The sequence below is a fragment of the Pongo pygmaeus genome, chromosome 3 (genome assembly GCF_028885625.2).
Source record: "Pongo pygmaeus isolate AG05252 chromosome 3, NHGRI_mPonPyg2-v2.0_pri, whole genome shotgun sequence".
Lineage (NCBI taxonomy): Eukaryota > Metazoa > Chordata > Mammalia > Primates > Hominidae > Pongo > Pongo pygmaeus.
Genome location: NC_072376.2, coordinates 100,473,152 through 100,487,145, shown reverse-complemented (window position 1 = coordinate 100,487,145; position 13,994 = coordinate 100,473,152). Strand labels below are relative to the sequence as shown.

At 39.2% G+C, this 13,994-nt stretch overlaps 1 protein-coding gene across 3 annotated transcripts in view; it reads right to left on the bottom strand.

The window, feature by feature from the left end:
• The window catches only part of PKD2 (polycystin 2, transient receptor potential cation channel), a 77,742-nt gene that overhangs the window by 18,634 nt on the left and 45,114 nt on the right, over nt 1-13,994 (bottom strand). For all 3 annotated transcript variants that reach the window (XM_054484443.2, XM_063663875.1, XM_054484444.2), the window contains 4 exons: nt 12,205-12,433; nt 6,920-7,087; nt 2,835-3,016; nt 1,009-1,129 (listed from right to left, as the gene is read on the bottom strand). In XM_054484443.2, coding sequence (XP_054340418.1) covers nt 1,009-1,129; nt 2,835-3,016; nt 6,920-7,087; nt 12,205-12,433 — 700 coding nt within the window. The remainder of the gene's footprint in view (nt 1-1,008; nt 1,130-2,834; nt 3,017-6,919; nt 7,088-12,204; nt 12,434-13,994) is intronic.

The following is a 13,994-nucleotide window of genomic DNA, read 5'->3' as shown; positions in this document are numbered from 1 at the left end:
TAATACCCAATCAATAAATACCATACACTTAACCAGTAATACCTGGACTGACTTTAGAGTTATTACACTGAATTACTGAAAATGTGATCACTTAACCTTCCTCAAGGGATCTTTACACAATTTATTGAAATGGAAAAAATGTTATTTTCTTAAGAAAATTGTTCTTAAGATGACTGTTAGTGTTTAGATGAAAAATACTGCCTAAATTAAGCTGGCTTAACACCTTCTCAGTAGACAAGTGAATATATAAATGTTAAGAAAAAGAACAAAACACCTTAAAAAAATCTTAATTAACTTAGTGCAAAAACATTAAAAATGTTCATTTGTACCAAATCAAGAGAATAAAAAAATTATTTTTGAAAATAATTTTAATGCAATTTCCATTCATTGTTACATTTAGTTTTAAACTGAATTATTTGAATATTCTCTGTAGGCAGTCTCTAGATGAATGGGATACAAATAATTTAAAACAGAATATCCTAATTTTGACATGCAATGATTCACTCAACTATTACTCGACATCTAGATCTAGCTTGCTTTTCCATTCTTATTTTTTAAAAAGAAAAGAGGAAAGAGAGAAAAGTCATGCTAGCAAGTGACTACGAAAGTGCTGACATATGTGTTTAAAAAGCATGTAAGCATATTCTACTTTTTAGGCAAAGCACTATTTTAGGTATCTTTATAAATTTGTACTTGATCTAATTTCTTTTTTGCATTGAATAGATACATATATAGAGAGAGAAATGAAAGACCATGGAAGAGATCTAATTTTTTTTGCATTGAATAGACACATATATATGGATCAATGAAAGACCACAGAAAAGACATTTGATATGAGTCTCAAAACTGTGAATTAATAAAAGGAAAATAAGTTTTCCAACATCCACACTTTTTCCTACTTCCTGGGTCTTTATTTAAAAACGATAGGACATAAAGTGTGAGAGAAAAGAGAAGATAAGGATTTATGAAGTTTAAATTGAACCTCACTATAAATAAAAATGTACATACCAAAAGAATGAAGAACATAAAGAACACAAATGTAGTGAAATAAATTGGTCCCAAAACTCGATTAGCTTCCTCAATCTCTGCAAAGTTGATATCGCCCAAAATGATACGGAATTGAGTGAAGCTATAAAAATAAAACAAAACACCACAATACAAAAACAAAGAATGTCCAGTAGTTGATGCAACATTTCTTAAAGATGATTTCATATTTTTGGACCTTTTTAGCAGTATAGGTAGCTGCCAAATAATAGAAAATTGTCAATCCCATTTAAAAAGTCTTGCTACTTATATCAGCAATTAAAGCCTTCTGCAATAATAATAAAATGCTTTCCTGCTACAGAGGTTATTTCCATTTGGTTAAAAAGAAAATACAGGCCGGGCGCGGTGGATCACGTCTGTAATCCCAGCACTTTGGGAGGCCGAGGCAGGCGGATCACGAGGTCAGGAGTTCGAGACCAGCCTGGCCAATATAGTGAAACCCCGTCTCTACTAAAAATACAAAAATTAGCTGGGCGTGGTGGCGTGCACCCGTAATCTCAGCTACTTGGAAGACTGAGGCAGGAGAATCGCTTGAACCCGGGAGGCAGAGGTTGCAGTGAGCTGTGATTACACCACTGCACTCCAGCCTGGGCGATGGAACGAGACTCCATCTCAAAAAAAAAGAAAATACAATTATTATTCAATAACTTATAAAGCAATTGGCTATAACATTTCAACACATAATCTAGGTAAAACATGTTAACTCTAAACCTTGACAACAGTCACCCTGGGTCTAAAGTTAAAAAATTTCTTAAAAAAAAAAAAAACAGGGCCTGGTGTGGTGGCTCATGCCTGTAATCTCAGTACTTTTGGAAGCTGAGGTGAGAGGACAGTGTGAGGCCCTGGATTTCAATACCACCCTGGGCTACACAGTGAGATCCCTTCTCATAAAAAAAGTAAAAAATTGACCAGGCATGGTGGCATACACTTGTAGTCCCAGCTACTCAGCAGGCTGAGGCAGCAGGATTGCTTGAGCCTAGGAGTTCAAGGCTGCAGTGAGCTATGATTGCACCACTGCACTCCAGCCTGGGCAACAGAGCAAGACCCTGCCTCAAAAACAAAACAAAACAAAAAAACAAACAAAAAACCCCCAAAAAACCCAAAATGGTTTGTGTTCAAGGATCCAATATTCTGACAAGTACTTAAAATGGGATCAAAGTGGCCAAGTGTTGTCAGTGCTGGGTCTTAGCAAAATCACTTTTATCAACAGCAATATTAATTAGAGATATCTATGCACAAAACCCTATTACTTCCATTCCTTTTTAAATTAACTCCTTTCTAAATGGCATAGAAATCTGACACTGGCTGCTTTTTGTTGTTTTATTTCGCATTTGGGATCTTTGGAAAAAAACCTGAAAATTCTTGTACTGGTCTGAGTTTACCTTAGAATATTAGAAATATCTTGTTTCTTTCCTTAGAAAATAACTTGAAGTTCTAAATATATGGCAACAATATTCAACAGGAGTAAGAGTATAGGCAAACAGCCTTCTAGAAGCTACCATCTGCATTTGGTGCAAAGAAAACCTCAGTCTTCAGAACAGTGTTGGCTTCCTATCGCTGTTAACTATATTTTACTACTTTGGGCTGCTATCTTAAGCATCAGCATTTCAGGATGCACTGTCTTCTTTGCATTGGTAGATCAGTGTTTTGGGAAAAGGTAATTAATTCTTATTTAAAATAACTAGTTTTAAATAATCGGTGGTCACATAGCAACCTCATATGAAGATTTATTCTTGAGAAGCAGTGACAACTCTGATTAATTTTTTCTTCTTAATTTCATATATACTTACATACACTCTTGGAAAGTACTGAAGTCATCGACCTGAGTGCCAAAGACAAGGTATGCCAACTGAGCATATGCTAGGAAAATAATGAAGAACATAATAGCAAAGCCAAACAGGTCTTTGGCACATCGAGACATGGTTGTCGAGAGCTGGCTCATGGTCCTGTTAAAATTGATGAATTTGAAGAGCTGTAAGAGAGAGAAGACATCAATAGCGGAATGGATAAACAAAGTGGTGTGACTGTATATAATAAAACATTATTTCATTCTGAAAAGAAATTAAATTCTGACATGTTACAACATGGATGAACCTTGAAAACATTATGCAAAGTGAAATAAGCCTGACACAAAAGGACAAATACTGTATGACACTTAAATGAGGTATTTAGAATAGTCAAACTCACAGCGACAGAAAGTAGAATGGAGGTTACCAGGGACTGGGGGAATTGGGAGTTAGTGTTCAATAGATACAAAGTTTCAGTTTAGAATAATGAAAAAGTTCTGAAAATAATGCAGCATAATGGCGATGGCTGTACAACATTGTGAATGTACTTAATGCCACTGAATTGTACACTTAAGCATGGTTAAAACGGTAGGTTTTATGCTATCTACAATTAAAAAAAAAAAAGGCTGAGTGCAGTGGCTCACATCTATAATCCCGGCACTTTGGGAGACTGAGGCAGGAGGATCGCTTGAGCCCATGAGTTTAAGATCAGCCTGGGCAATATGGCAAGATTCTGTTTCACTAAAAAAATAAAAATAAATTAGTCAGGTGTGGTGGCACACACTTGTGGTTTCAGCTACTCAGGAGGCTGAGGTGGGAGGGTTGCTTGAGCCTGGGAGGTCGAGGCTGCCGTGAACTGTGACTAGTGATGCTTTCCCCCCAAAAAGGATTAAAGTAAAAAAGAGGGAAAAAACTCCACACAAATAAAAATTAATTATAAAACCCCCCAGGAAATTCTTGTTGCATAATATTAACTGTCATTTATTGTGCATCAGTTATATGTGGATGGCTTTATGTACATTGCCTCAAATCTCTGCAATGTCTGAAATATTGGCATTCTATCCCCAGGAGTCAGCTGGGGCCTGCAGCCAGCTGCTCTGCCTGAACTGCAAAGCCTGCTCTGCCTGACTGCAAAGAAATATTGAGCATGTTGGTAGATAGTGAACCCTGCTGGTAGACAGTGAACCCTGCAAAGCCATATTGAGCATGTTGGTAGATAAAGCACTGAGGATGGCTGCCCAGATTGTGCAGCTCTAGGTAGAAGCCTCAGTGGAAGAGCACATAATGAGATATTAGAAGTAGAGTCATGAGGCCGGGTGCGGTGGCTCAAGCCTGTAATCCCAGCATTTTGGGAGGCCGAGGCGGGCGGATCACGAGGTCAGGAGATCGAGACCATCCTGGCTAATACGGTGAAACCCTGTCTCTACTAAAAATATAAAAAATTAGCTGGGCGTGGTGGCAAGCGCCTGTAGTCCCAGCTACTCGGGAGGCTGAGGCAGGAGAATGGCGTGAACCCAGTAGGTGGAAGTTGCAGTGAGCTAAGATCACGCCACTGCACTCCAGCCTGGGCGACAGAGCAAGACTCCGTCTCAAAAAAAAAAAAAAGTAGAGTCATGATCCCTGCCTTAAAGACCTTCATGATAAAGTATCGAAGGGCAAGACATTTCCAAAAGAAGCACTAAATAAAACACAGCAGCCTGAGACACATGTAGTAGGAAAATCTCTAGAAGTTTAAAGGTCTGTTATACATTGTTACTGGCCACAGTGAAATATTTTTTGAGGATTGCTGTAATCACATTACTTAATACAATCCCAATTCATTTGAGATCTTTTTTTTCTTTTTTTTTTGAGACGAAGTGCTGCTCAGGCTGGAGTGCAGTGGCAGGATTTAGCTCACCGCAACCTCTGCTTCCTGGGTTCAAGCAATTCTCCTGTCTCAGACTCCCAAGTAGCTGGGATCATAGGCACGTGCCACCACACTCAGCTAATTTTTTTTTTTGTATTTTTAGTAGGGACAGCGTTTCACCATGTTGGCCAGGCTGGTCTCAAACCCGACCTCAGGTGATCCGCCTGCCTTGGCCTCCCAAAGTGCGTGAGCCACTGTGCCCAGCTGAGATCTTGATTATTATTACTATCTTGATTATTATTATTAAACTAATAATAATCAAGGAAACTTCAGTAATTCTCAGGCAGCACCTGCCATCCTGTCACCAGCACAGGCTCTGACTGTGCCATCTAAACATGTGTGGCTATCTAAATTCAAATTTAAATTAAATAAGATTAAATACAATTAAAAATTCAGTCCCTTGGTCCTACTAGGCACATGTTAAGTGTTCCATGCCTATACGTGGCTAGTGGCTACTGTCTAGGACAATGGAAATAGAGAACATTTCCATCACCACAGAACATTCTTATTACTATTATTATTTTTGCTATTTGATTATTACTATTATTATTACTATGTTGTGATCAAGGTTTTGTGCTTTAGTGATGGTTTCTCTTGAACAAGCATGTCAATAAATAAATAGCATGAGAAATACAGATAAAGTCTATGCATTTTTTTTTCTTTTTGAGACAGGGTCTCACTCTGTTGCCCAGGCTGGAGTGCAGTGGTGCGATCTTGGCTCACTGCACCCTCCGCCTTCTGGATTCAAGCAATCCTCCTGCCTAAGCCTCCTAAGTAGCTAGGACCACAGGCGCGTGCCACCACCCCCAGCTAATTTTTGTATTTTTAGTAGAGATGAGGTTTTGCCATGTTGCCCAGGCTGGTCTCAAACTCCTGGGCTCAGGGGACCTGCCTATCTTGGCCTCCCAAAATGCTGGGATTACAGGCATGAGCCACTGCGCCTGGTCCAAGTCTATGTCTTGTGATAAACCTCAGGTCTTCTAGGTATGAATACCAACTCAGAAAAGTAAATAACGGGTACGTACCTTCTAGAACAGCGCTTTTCAAGAGAACGTTCTGTGATGATGGAAATGTTCTACATTTCCACTGTCCTAGACAGTAGCCACATATAGCCATTGAACACTTAACGTGTGGCCAGTAGGACCAAGAAACTGCGGTGTTAATTGTATTTAAGCTTAACTAATTTACATTTGAATTTAAATAGGCACATGTGGCTAGTACTTACTGTCTGGACCGCACAATCAGAGCCTGTGCTGGTGACGGGATGGCAGCTGCTGCCTGAGAATTATTGAAATTTCCTGCATCTCCAGAATTGAGGCTCATTGTATATGAAATGTCATAACCTTTCACACACATGGAAATGCACATTATATCTTGGGACAATAAGGAAATGAGTGAGCAAGGAACTATTTGGAGGCAGTGTCTGTTCCAACCTTAATTCTAGGTAAAGCTTCCCTTACAGCCTCTACCTGGAAAAGAGGCAATCCCTTCCAGCAAGCGTTTCCAAGTACAGCAACTCTCCCCTTCCCTCCACCTGCTCCTTCCCTCTCTTTCTCTGAGTTCCTTTTCCTTCACCTGTTCATCTCATCTCTTAGCAGCCTGGGATCCCAGGCCCAGCTAACACACTGAAAGGCCTCTTACTGCATTTGTTAAACAAAACCTATAGGGACTGATCTTGCACTAATTCAGACAGCAGAAGTATGTCATTGACAGTGAGAGGAATGATCACATGAGTCTCAATAGTTTACTTTATATGTAAAATATGAGGACTGGCACGGTGGCTCATGCCTGTAATCCCAGCACTTTGGGAGGCTGAGGTGGGAGGATTACTTGAACCCAGGAGTTCAAGACCAGCCTGGGCAACATAGTGAGAACTTGTCTCTACAAAAAAATTTAAAAATTAGCTGGGTATAGCAGCACATGCCTGTAGTCCCAGTGACTTCGGAGGATGAGGTGGGAGGATTGCTTGGGCCTGGGAAGTCGAGGCTGCAATGAGCTGGAATCATACCACTGCACTCCAGCCTGGGTGACAGAGTGAGACCCTGTCCTCAAAACAAAGTAAATATCGAGCAGCTTTGGCTGGTCACTTGAATTTCAAATTCAAGTATTCCATGATTTTGTGGAACTCATTTTTTTAAAGAAAATATTATTTAAAATGTAGAACATGAAATTTATAAATTACCTTAATCCAGACAAAAAATACTGTGACAGCAGCTATATTGTTGAACTGTATCTGCCAATATGCCAGATGCTCAAAGTTGGGGAAAGTACTTTGATCTTCCAGAAACTGTAGTAGCACCTCCACATTTGATGTTCTGTATATGTGAATTCCTATAGCTACCACTGATAGCTGGAAAGCAAAATATTTATATTTTATTACAGTGTTTTACAAATATGAAACTTACCTTAATATGACTAGTATATTTTTCTTCACCAATGTATTAATTATAAGGGCTCACCATTATACTTACCCAACATCATTCTTAAAAGTCACTCACTCACATGGAAAGTGTTAAGCCCTGCCATAAAATAAGTAAAACAATATATTGCTTGCATTTCCTTAGTTCGGAATAGAAACTCAATGAAGGCATGCATGCATGCGTGTGCACATATGCATTACACACACGCACATGCGTACACAGGAGATCACACTATAACAGACTCAAACTCAAAGAGGAATGCTTTCTGTTTTTTCTGCCACCTTCATTTTAATCACTTTCCACCCTCTTGCTTTCTTGCCTTCATCCTGCTTTCTGTTTTTGTGATTTTTAAATTTAAAATTTTTCGGTTTCTCTTCATTCTCCAATTGTCAGCCATTCTTTGCTCTGTTTAGCAAAAATATAGTAGATGTCTATGTATACAGCATTGTGCAAGGGCTAAGAGGAATAAACAGAAGTAAACTGCATAAATCCCGCCCTCGAGACTCAAGAGCAGATAAACACACGAAGTTAAATAATACAAAAAACTACTAAAGAGTTGGTATCACACAACATAAAGTGAAGAAGGACAAAAGATATCCTAAAAATGAGTGCCCATGAGAACAAAGAATGAGCTTGGGCTTGAAAGACAGTGGGAATGATGAACACAGAGGGCTCAAGAAGGCCTGCAGTGGGAATATACGAGCCAACGGCTTCTCTCTTGCTCATTTCTGTCCCTTAACTCATGACCCTACAACTTTCCACATATGCTTTGGTTCTAAGCTTTACAATCAGATCCAAGGGGACACTGCCTCCTCCTTGGCATCCATCACCACTAAATGTAGACAGTGCTAGGGGTTAGTCATAACAACCTGGCCCCACCAAGGGGTCTGAATCTGCAGCAGGTGGGCTGTGGCAGGTGCTGCGATCTTTGCTGTCCATTCTCTCTTCTTAGGAATCATGGCCAGAGACCACTTCATTAGCCCTCCCTTCCTGAGATGACCATCGAGATCATGGTCCCATTGATTCTCATAGCAAAGACCAGCCTGGTTGCTGATCACAGCTAAAAAGCCAACCTCATCATCTTCCTTTCCTTCCTTATCTGTGAAGGATTTCCAGAGCCAATCTCGTATTTTTGTGTTGGTGGTGGGAATGATGAACACAGCAGGCTCAAGAAGGCCTGTAGTGGGAATAGGCTTCTCCTGAGATGAGGAGCTCATCTCAGCTAATACATGTAGAAAAACATTTGGGTTGGTGGACTGGATCCAATGGTAACTCTTTACCCAACTCTCACTAGGTATAATTTGTTATGCAGTCCAGTTGTTTTTACTCTGCACAGGACAAATGTTTATAAAATTATGAAGATGGTCATTTATACAACATCAATGTCTTTGAAACCTTTCCTTCCAAATAGGGAATGAAAGATGAGGAAAGAGATTTTGTAAGCATTTGCATTGTTACATCACTCCTGAGTTTTCTGTGGGATTCTCATCCCTATCTACAAAAGAACTTTCTCTCCATACCAGAAAATTGGGAGGGCAGAGATTTGGGTGATTTTGTTCATTCCTATATCCCCAGTGCCTAGAACAGTGCCAAGTACATAGTAGGTGCTCAGAAAACACTTGTTGAATAAATGAATTAGTCAGGCCAGGCGTGGTGGTTCACGCCTGTAATCCCAGCACTTTGGGAGGCTGAGGTGGGCGGATCACGAGGTCAGGAGATTGAGAACATCCTGGCTAACATGGTGAAACCCTGTCTCTACTAAAAATACAAAAAATTAGCCGGGCGTGGTAGCGGGCACCTGTAGTCCCAGCTACTCAGGAGGCTGAGGAGGGAGAATGGCATGAACCCAGGAGGCAGAGCTTGCAGTGAGCCGAGATCATGCCACTGTACTCCAGCCTGAGTGACAGTGTGAGACTCCGTCTCAAAAAAAAAAAAAAAAAAAAAAAAAAAATTTTACCCTGTAAAACCTAGCAAGTGGTCAATAAATTATTTGAGTTTAAATTTCTTAATAGTCTTCTTTTTTTTCAAGTAATTCTGCTAGTTTTGAAAGACTATTGCTCAGGACAAATGGCTGACTGATGCAGCCTGTGTACTTCAGAACATATGTTGGGGAAACAAAAAAGGAAAATAAAGAAAATTTCAAAGTGATTTCAAGATGTGATTATATTTATATTTAGAATATAATTTCTTTTCAGGTTTTGGGTAAGCATAAGCAAATTTTGGCTAGATAAAACAAAAAGTGTTGGCTCTTTCCATTGGTTTGAAGGTCCAGTGGAGCACAGGGTGTGTTTTGTGGGTGAGCAGAAAGCATGTCCTCACTTCTACACTTGGTCAGCAAATGTTTCAAAGGACAAGTGGGATTCCAGTAGCCCTTCCTTGTTCTTTATAAACAAAAAGCACACTGTCTGAATTGTTGTCCGGCAGTATTAAGCGCTGTTTAAAAAAAAAATTGAAAAGCACAGTGAAGCAAGTTTTCAAAGAAATTCTTGCAAAATGCTGTGGCTGTTGAGCCAAAGAGACAATTTCCATGATATCGTCGTCTTTTTTCCTACTGGTCGCCAAAGCGGGCACAAGGCAATTCACTGGGCTATGGGAAAAAAACGTTACAACTTCTAGGTAGGTGGTAAGAAAGTTTTGGAATTCTGTTTGTATTAACTTTTATCCCAATCTTTAAAATTCTATGTATGTGTATGTTTTACGGATGTACCTGTTACACCAAAGTAGGCACACAATTTACAAATAAAGATAATACATTAGGGTGTGTAGTCAAACTTTCACTGATAGGTGTGTATGATCAAAAAGGGTGAATACCACTGACTAGTCTTTTGTTGATATTGAGTTCTTTGGTTAAAAAACTAAAAAGGAAGTCTGTTGTTAATTAGCATATCATACTTACCTTTTTACCATTATTTCAATGGCCTAAACATAAGTAAATCCATATAAGCCAAGAGGCAGGGTTTGCATCCTTATAGTTCCAAACAATAATTGTGTTCTGGAATAATTGTCAATGTATATGGCCTGCACTCTGCCATCAATCCAAACAGAAATATTCTGAAAAATTATTTCCAGTATTATTGTCTCTCCTGTTTCCTTAAATGCTAAAATTCTTGTGTAACTCTGTTCATTATTAATACATTGAGAATTTGGGGATCAAGGGTTTACCTTGATCTGTGTGATGTTACATGGCCATCATAAAAGACAGGATGCACTTCTAACTGCATCACGGTCTGATGGGGTCAACACATCTATTCTACAGGAATTTTTACTTTAAGTAAAAACTCTTTCTAAAGTGCACATATCCATGGCTTGAGAGGCAGTAGCAGAGTAGTGAAGAGGGTTAGTATGAGGAACAAATGAGCTTCTGTACCATGAAAAGCACCCGGAAATGCCTAACACAGTAGCTTCTAAGGTGTTAGCCATTATTATTATTACTATTACAATTATTATTGCTGCTAATACAGTTATTGCCATGCAATATATGCTCATATATTCTTTTTTATGCTTTAAGTATTCTTTCACTCACATATGAATAATGTATTTTCCGTATTTTATCAACTATTAATAATTCTAGTGGGGAATAGTTTAATAATGACTTGATCTAAATACTTCACAAAGGCCAAATGAATTTTTAGGAGTGGGATGAGGGAAAGAATAATTCTCATGAGGAGGGCTAACAGAAGAAAGAATACTAACAGGGTAGTGCATCATTTACTGAGATTTCAGAAGGTAATGGCTATCATAGGATAGTGGGAAGGAAAGACATAGAATAATACATGGTACACCTATGCCAAGCAAAGCTTGTAAGCATCTAATAATTAAGCATGTTGTTATATGCTTAAATGTACAATTGGACTTAGCGAAATGTTACCTGTTATTGCTGAAGGGAGAAAAGCTTGTAAAAATTCTTTTATACACTGAAGCCACAGGAAGGAAGTGACTGATGCTTAATTAAGTGATAAGGATGAAGGGAAAATGTCTTGAAAAAAATCTTACAAGTTATAATAGAGTCAAGGGCAGACACAGAATTTACATGGTGTCATGGTCTCGATTATGACTCTGTCTTTGATTTATTTTTTATCTTTATTTTTTAGAGATAGGGTCTCACTACATTGCCCAGGCTGGTATCAAACTCTGGACCTCAAGTGATCCTCACACCTCAGTTCCCTAAAGTGCTGGGATTATAGGTATGAGCCACCATGCAAGGCCTGCCTTTGATTTCTTGTACCTCATACAGAAAACTTTGATGAATATAACTTACATTTTGGACTCTGTAGACTATTTGTAGAAAATTTTAAACCGCAGAAAGTTTTCTCTGCCGCCCAAAATATTTTCAGGATAATTTTTCTTTTTTCTTTTCTTTTCGAGGCAAGGTCTCACTCTGTTACCCAGGCTGCAGTGCAGTGGTGCATTTATAGCTCACTGCAGCCTCAACCTCCTGGGCTCAAATGATCCTCCCACTTCGGCCTCTGGAATAGCTGAGACTACAGGTGTGTGACACCATGCCTGACTAATTACAATTTTTTTTTTTTGTAAAGACAGGGTCTCACTATGTTACCCTGGCTGGTCTTGAACTCCGGGGCTTAAGTGATCCTCCTGCCTTGGCCTCCCAAAGTGCTGGGATTACAGGCATGACCTACCACACCTGGCCGACAAGCTTTTCTTGCTGTAACTTTACACATGTGCAGGAAAATATAAATTGATTTTTACCAGCAGTTGAAGAAAAATATCATTAGTGAAAAAAATGAAGGAAAAAAACTGTTTTCTCCTCCACATCTCATATGGCATACTAAAGCCAAATATAAATTACTAAGATATTCTTGTTATTAGCGTGGCTGAAAGCATACTGTAAATACCTCTCCACTTCATACTCAGAAAAGTTACTCATGCAAAATGAGAAAATAATTAGTAACAGAAGTTGACATAATTGAGGGGGACTTTTAGATTCTTTTTTGGGAATATCAAGATCCACAATGCTGAGGAGATCAAAGACTCTAGTTAACATGCTTGTAGAACAGAATAGGAAATTTGGTGGTGTTCTCAAACCTACCACAACGATCACAACATCCAGACAATTCCAGAAACTCCTGAAATAGTGTAGTTTGTGAATGCGAATTTCCAATATCTCTTCCACCACATAGTAAAGGATAAAGAAACAAAAGATAATCTCACAGGCTGCCAGGAAGAAATCAAAAGTTGTGACATATCGGATCAGCTTTAAAGGCTGAAACTGCCAAGATGGAATCACACCGCCTGTTGCTGGGAATTCAACCAATAACCTGCATGTAAATAAGAACAATTAAAACAATAACAACAACAACAACGACAACACATGAATATAGCCAGGAATGGATGTCCATCTATTCTGTTCGTGCGTTACAAGGTAATGAAACTGCTACCACAAGTCCCCCCAAACTAATGGCAAAACATTTTTATCATAGCTAATAATTCCATACTTGTAGAATTTTGTGCCATCAAAGGAATAAGACTTCCTGAGGTCTTTCAGTCCCAAAGGAGTACTTCCTGCTCACTCTTCCCTATACTTTTCTATATTTACGCTGCTCAACATGCCATATACTTTTAATGTAAAAGTAAATCAACACACAAACTTTTCTAGGACTTCTGTTATTATTTTTTTAATAGACAGGGACTCGCTTTGTTGCCCAGGCTGGAGTGCAGTGTTGCAATCATAGCTCACTGCTGCCTCAAATTCCAAGGCTCAAGGGATTCTCCTGCCTTAGCCTCCTGAGTAGCTGGGACTATAAGTGTGCAGCACCATGCCCAGCTAATTTTTTTTTTTTTTTTTCGGCAGAGACTGAGTCTTGCCCTTTTGCCCAGGTTGGTCTCAAACTCCTGGGCTCAAATCATCCTCCTGCCTGGGCCTTTCAAAGTGCTGGAATTACAGGAGTGAGCCACCGTGCCTGGCCCTAGGACTTCTATTAAATTCAAATCCTTCTACTAGACAACATGAAGAATATAAAGAAATATAAGCCATCCACTCAAAACATGTGTAATCTGGTTGAGAAGTAGGATATATTTTGTACATATATAAAGACAGGAACTGAGTCTCTCATTCATTCATTAGGTAACACCTGAATAGCATCAAATAGTTTGTCCTCCAGGGTACTTTTCTCTCTTCTTCCCAGAGCCTTACAGTTAATAGGTGGGAACTCAATAGATGTCTGATTGTCTAAAATATATACTGTTTTATATCCATACTGATGGCTCTGATCTTTACTGCTTTACCATAACTGGACTGAAGGTTTTTTTCTTGTCAAATGCCTATTTTGTAGATGTCACACTGAGAAAGCTGGGTGATTCAATTAACGATACAGACTCCTTATCTAACTAGAAATAGAATCTCTAGTTGCTTCATTTTGAGACATTTAAAAGCCCTTTAGTCAGCTACTAGCCATCATTATCCCTGCCATTACAGGACAGGTAGCTGCACCTGGAACCTGAGCATCCAGGACACATGCATGAGCAATAATCAAGTAACAACAGGACTATGGTAAATTAGAACTGGTCAGAGAAGTGTGAAAATTTTCCTTCCTTTTCATTGTCAGTTCTCCTGTTCTTTCTTTCCTATTTGATGTGTTAGAGAGTAGGGGTGAGAACCAAAAACTCAGGAGAGCAACTCTGAAGCCAACAGCCTTGTATGTGACAGCTTCATTGGGAACTCAAAAGGGAAGGAAGTGGCCTTCAACTGTCAAGTCATTTCTCTGGCCCATTCTGGCCCTGCAGTAGTCAACCACTTCCAGAAACTTAGAAAAACAGTATAGAGAAATGAAGCAGTTGTCTTAACAATGTTCATTCTTAAAGTAAGGGAGGAGGCAAAAG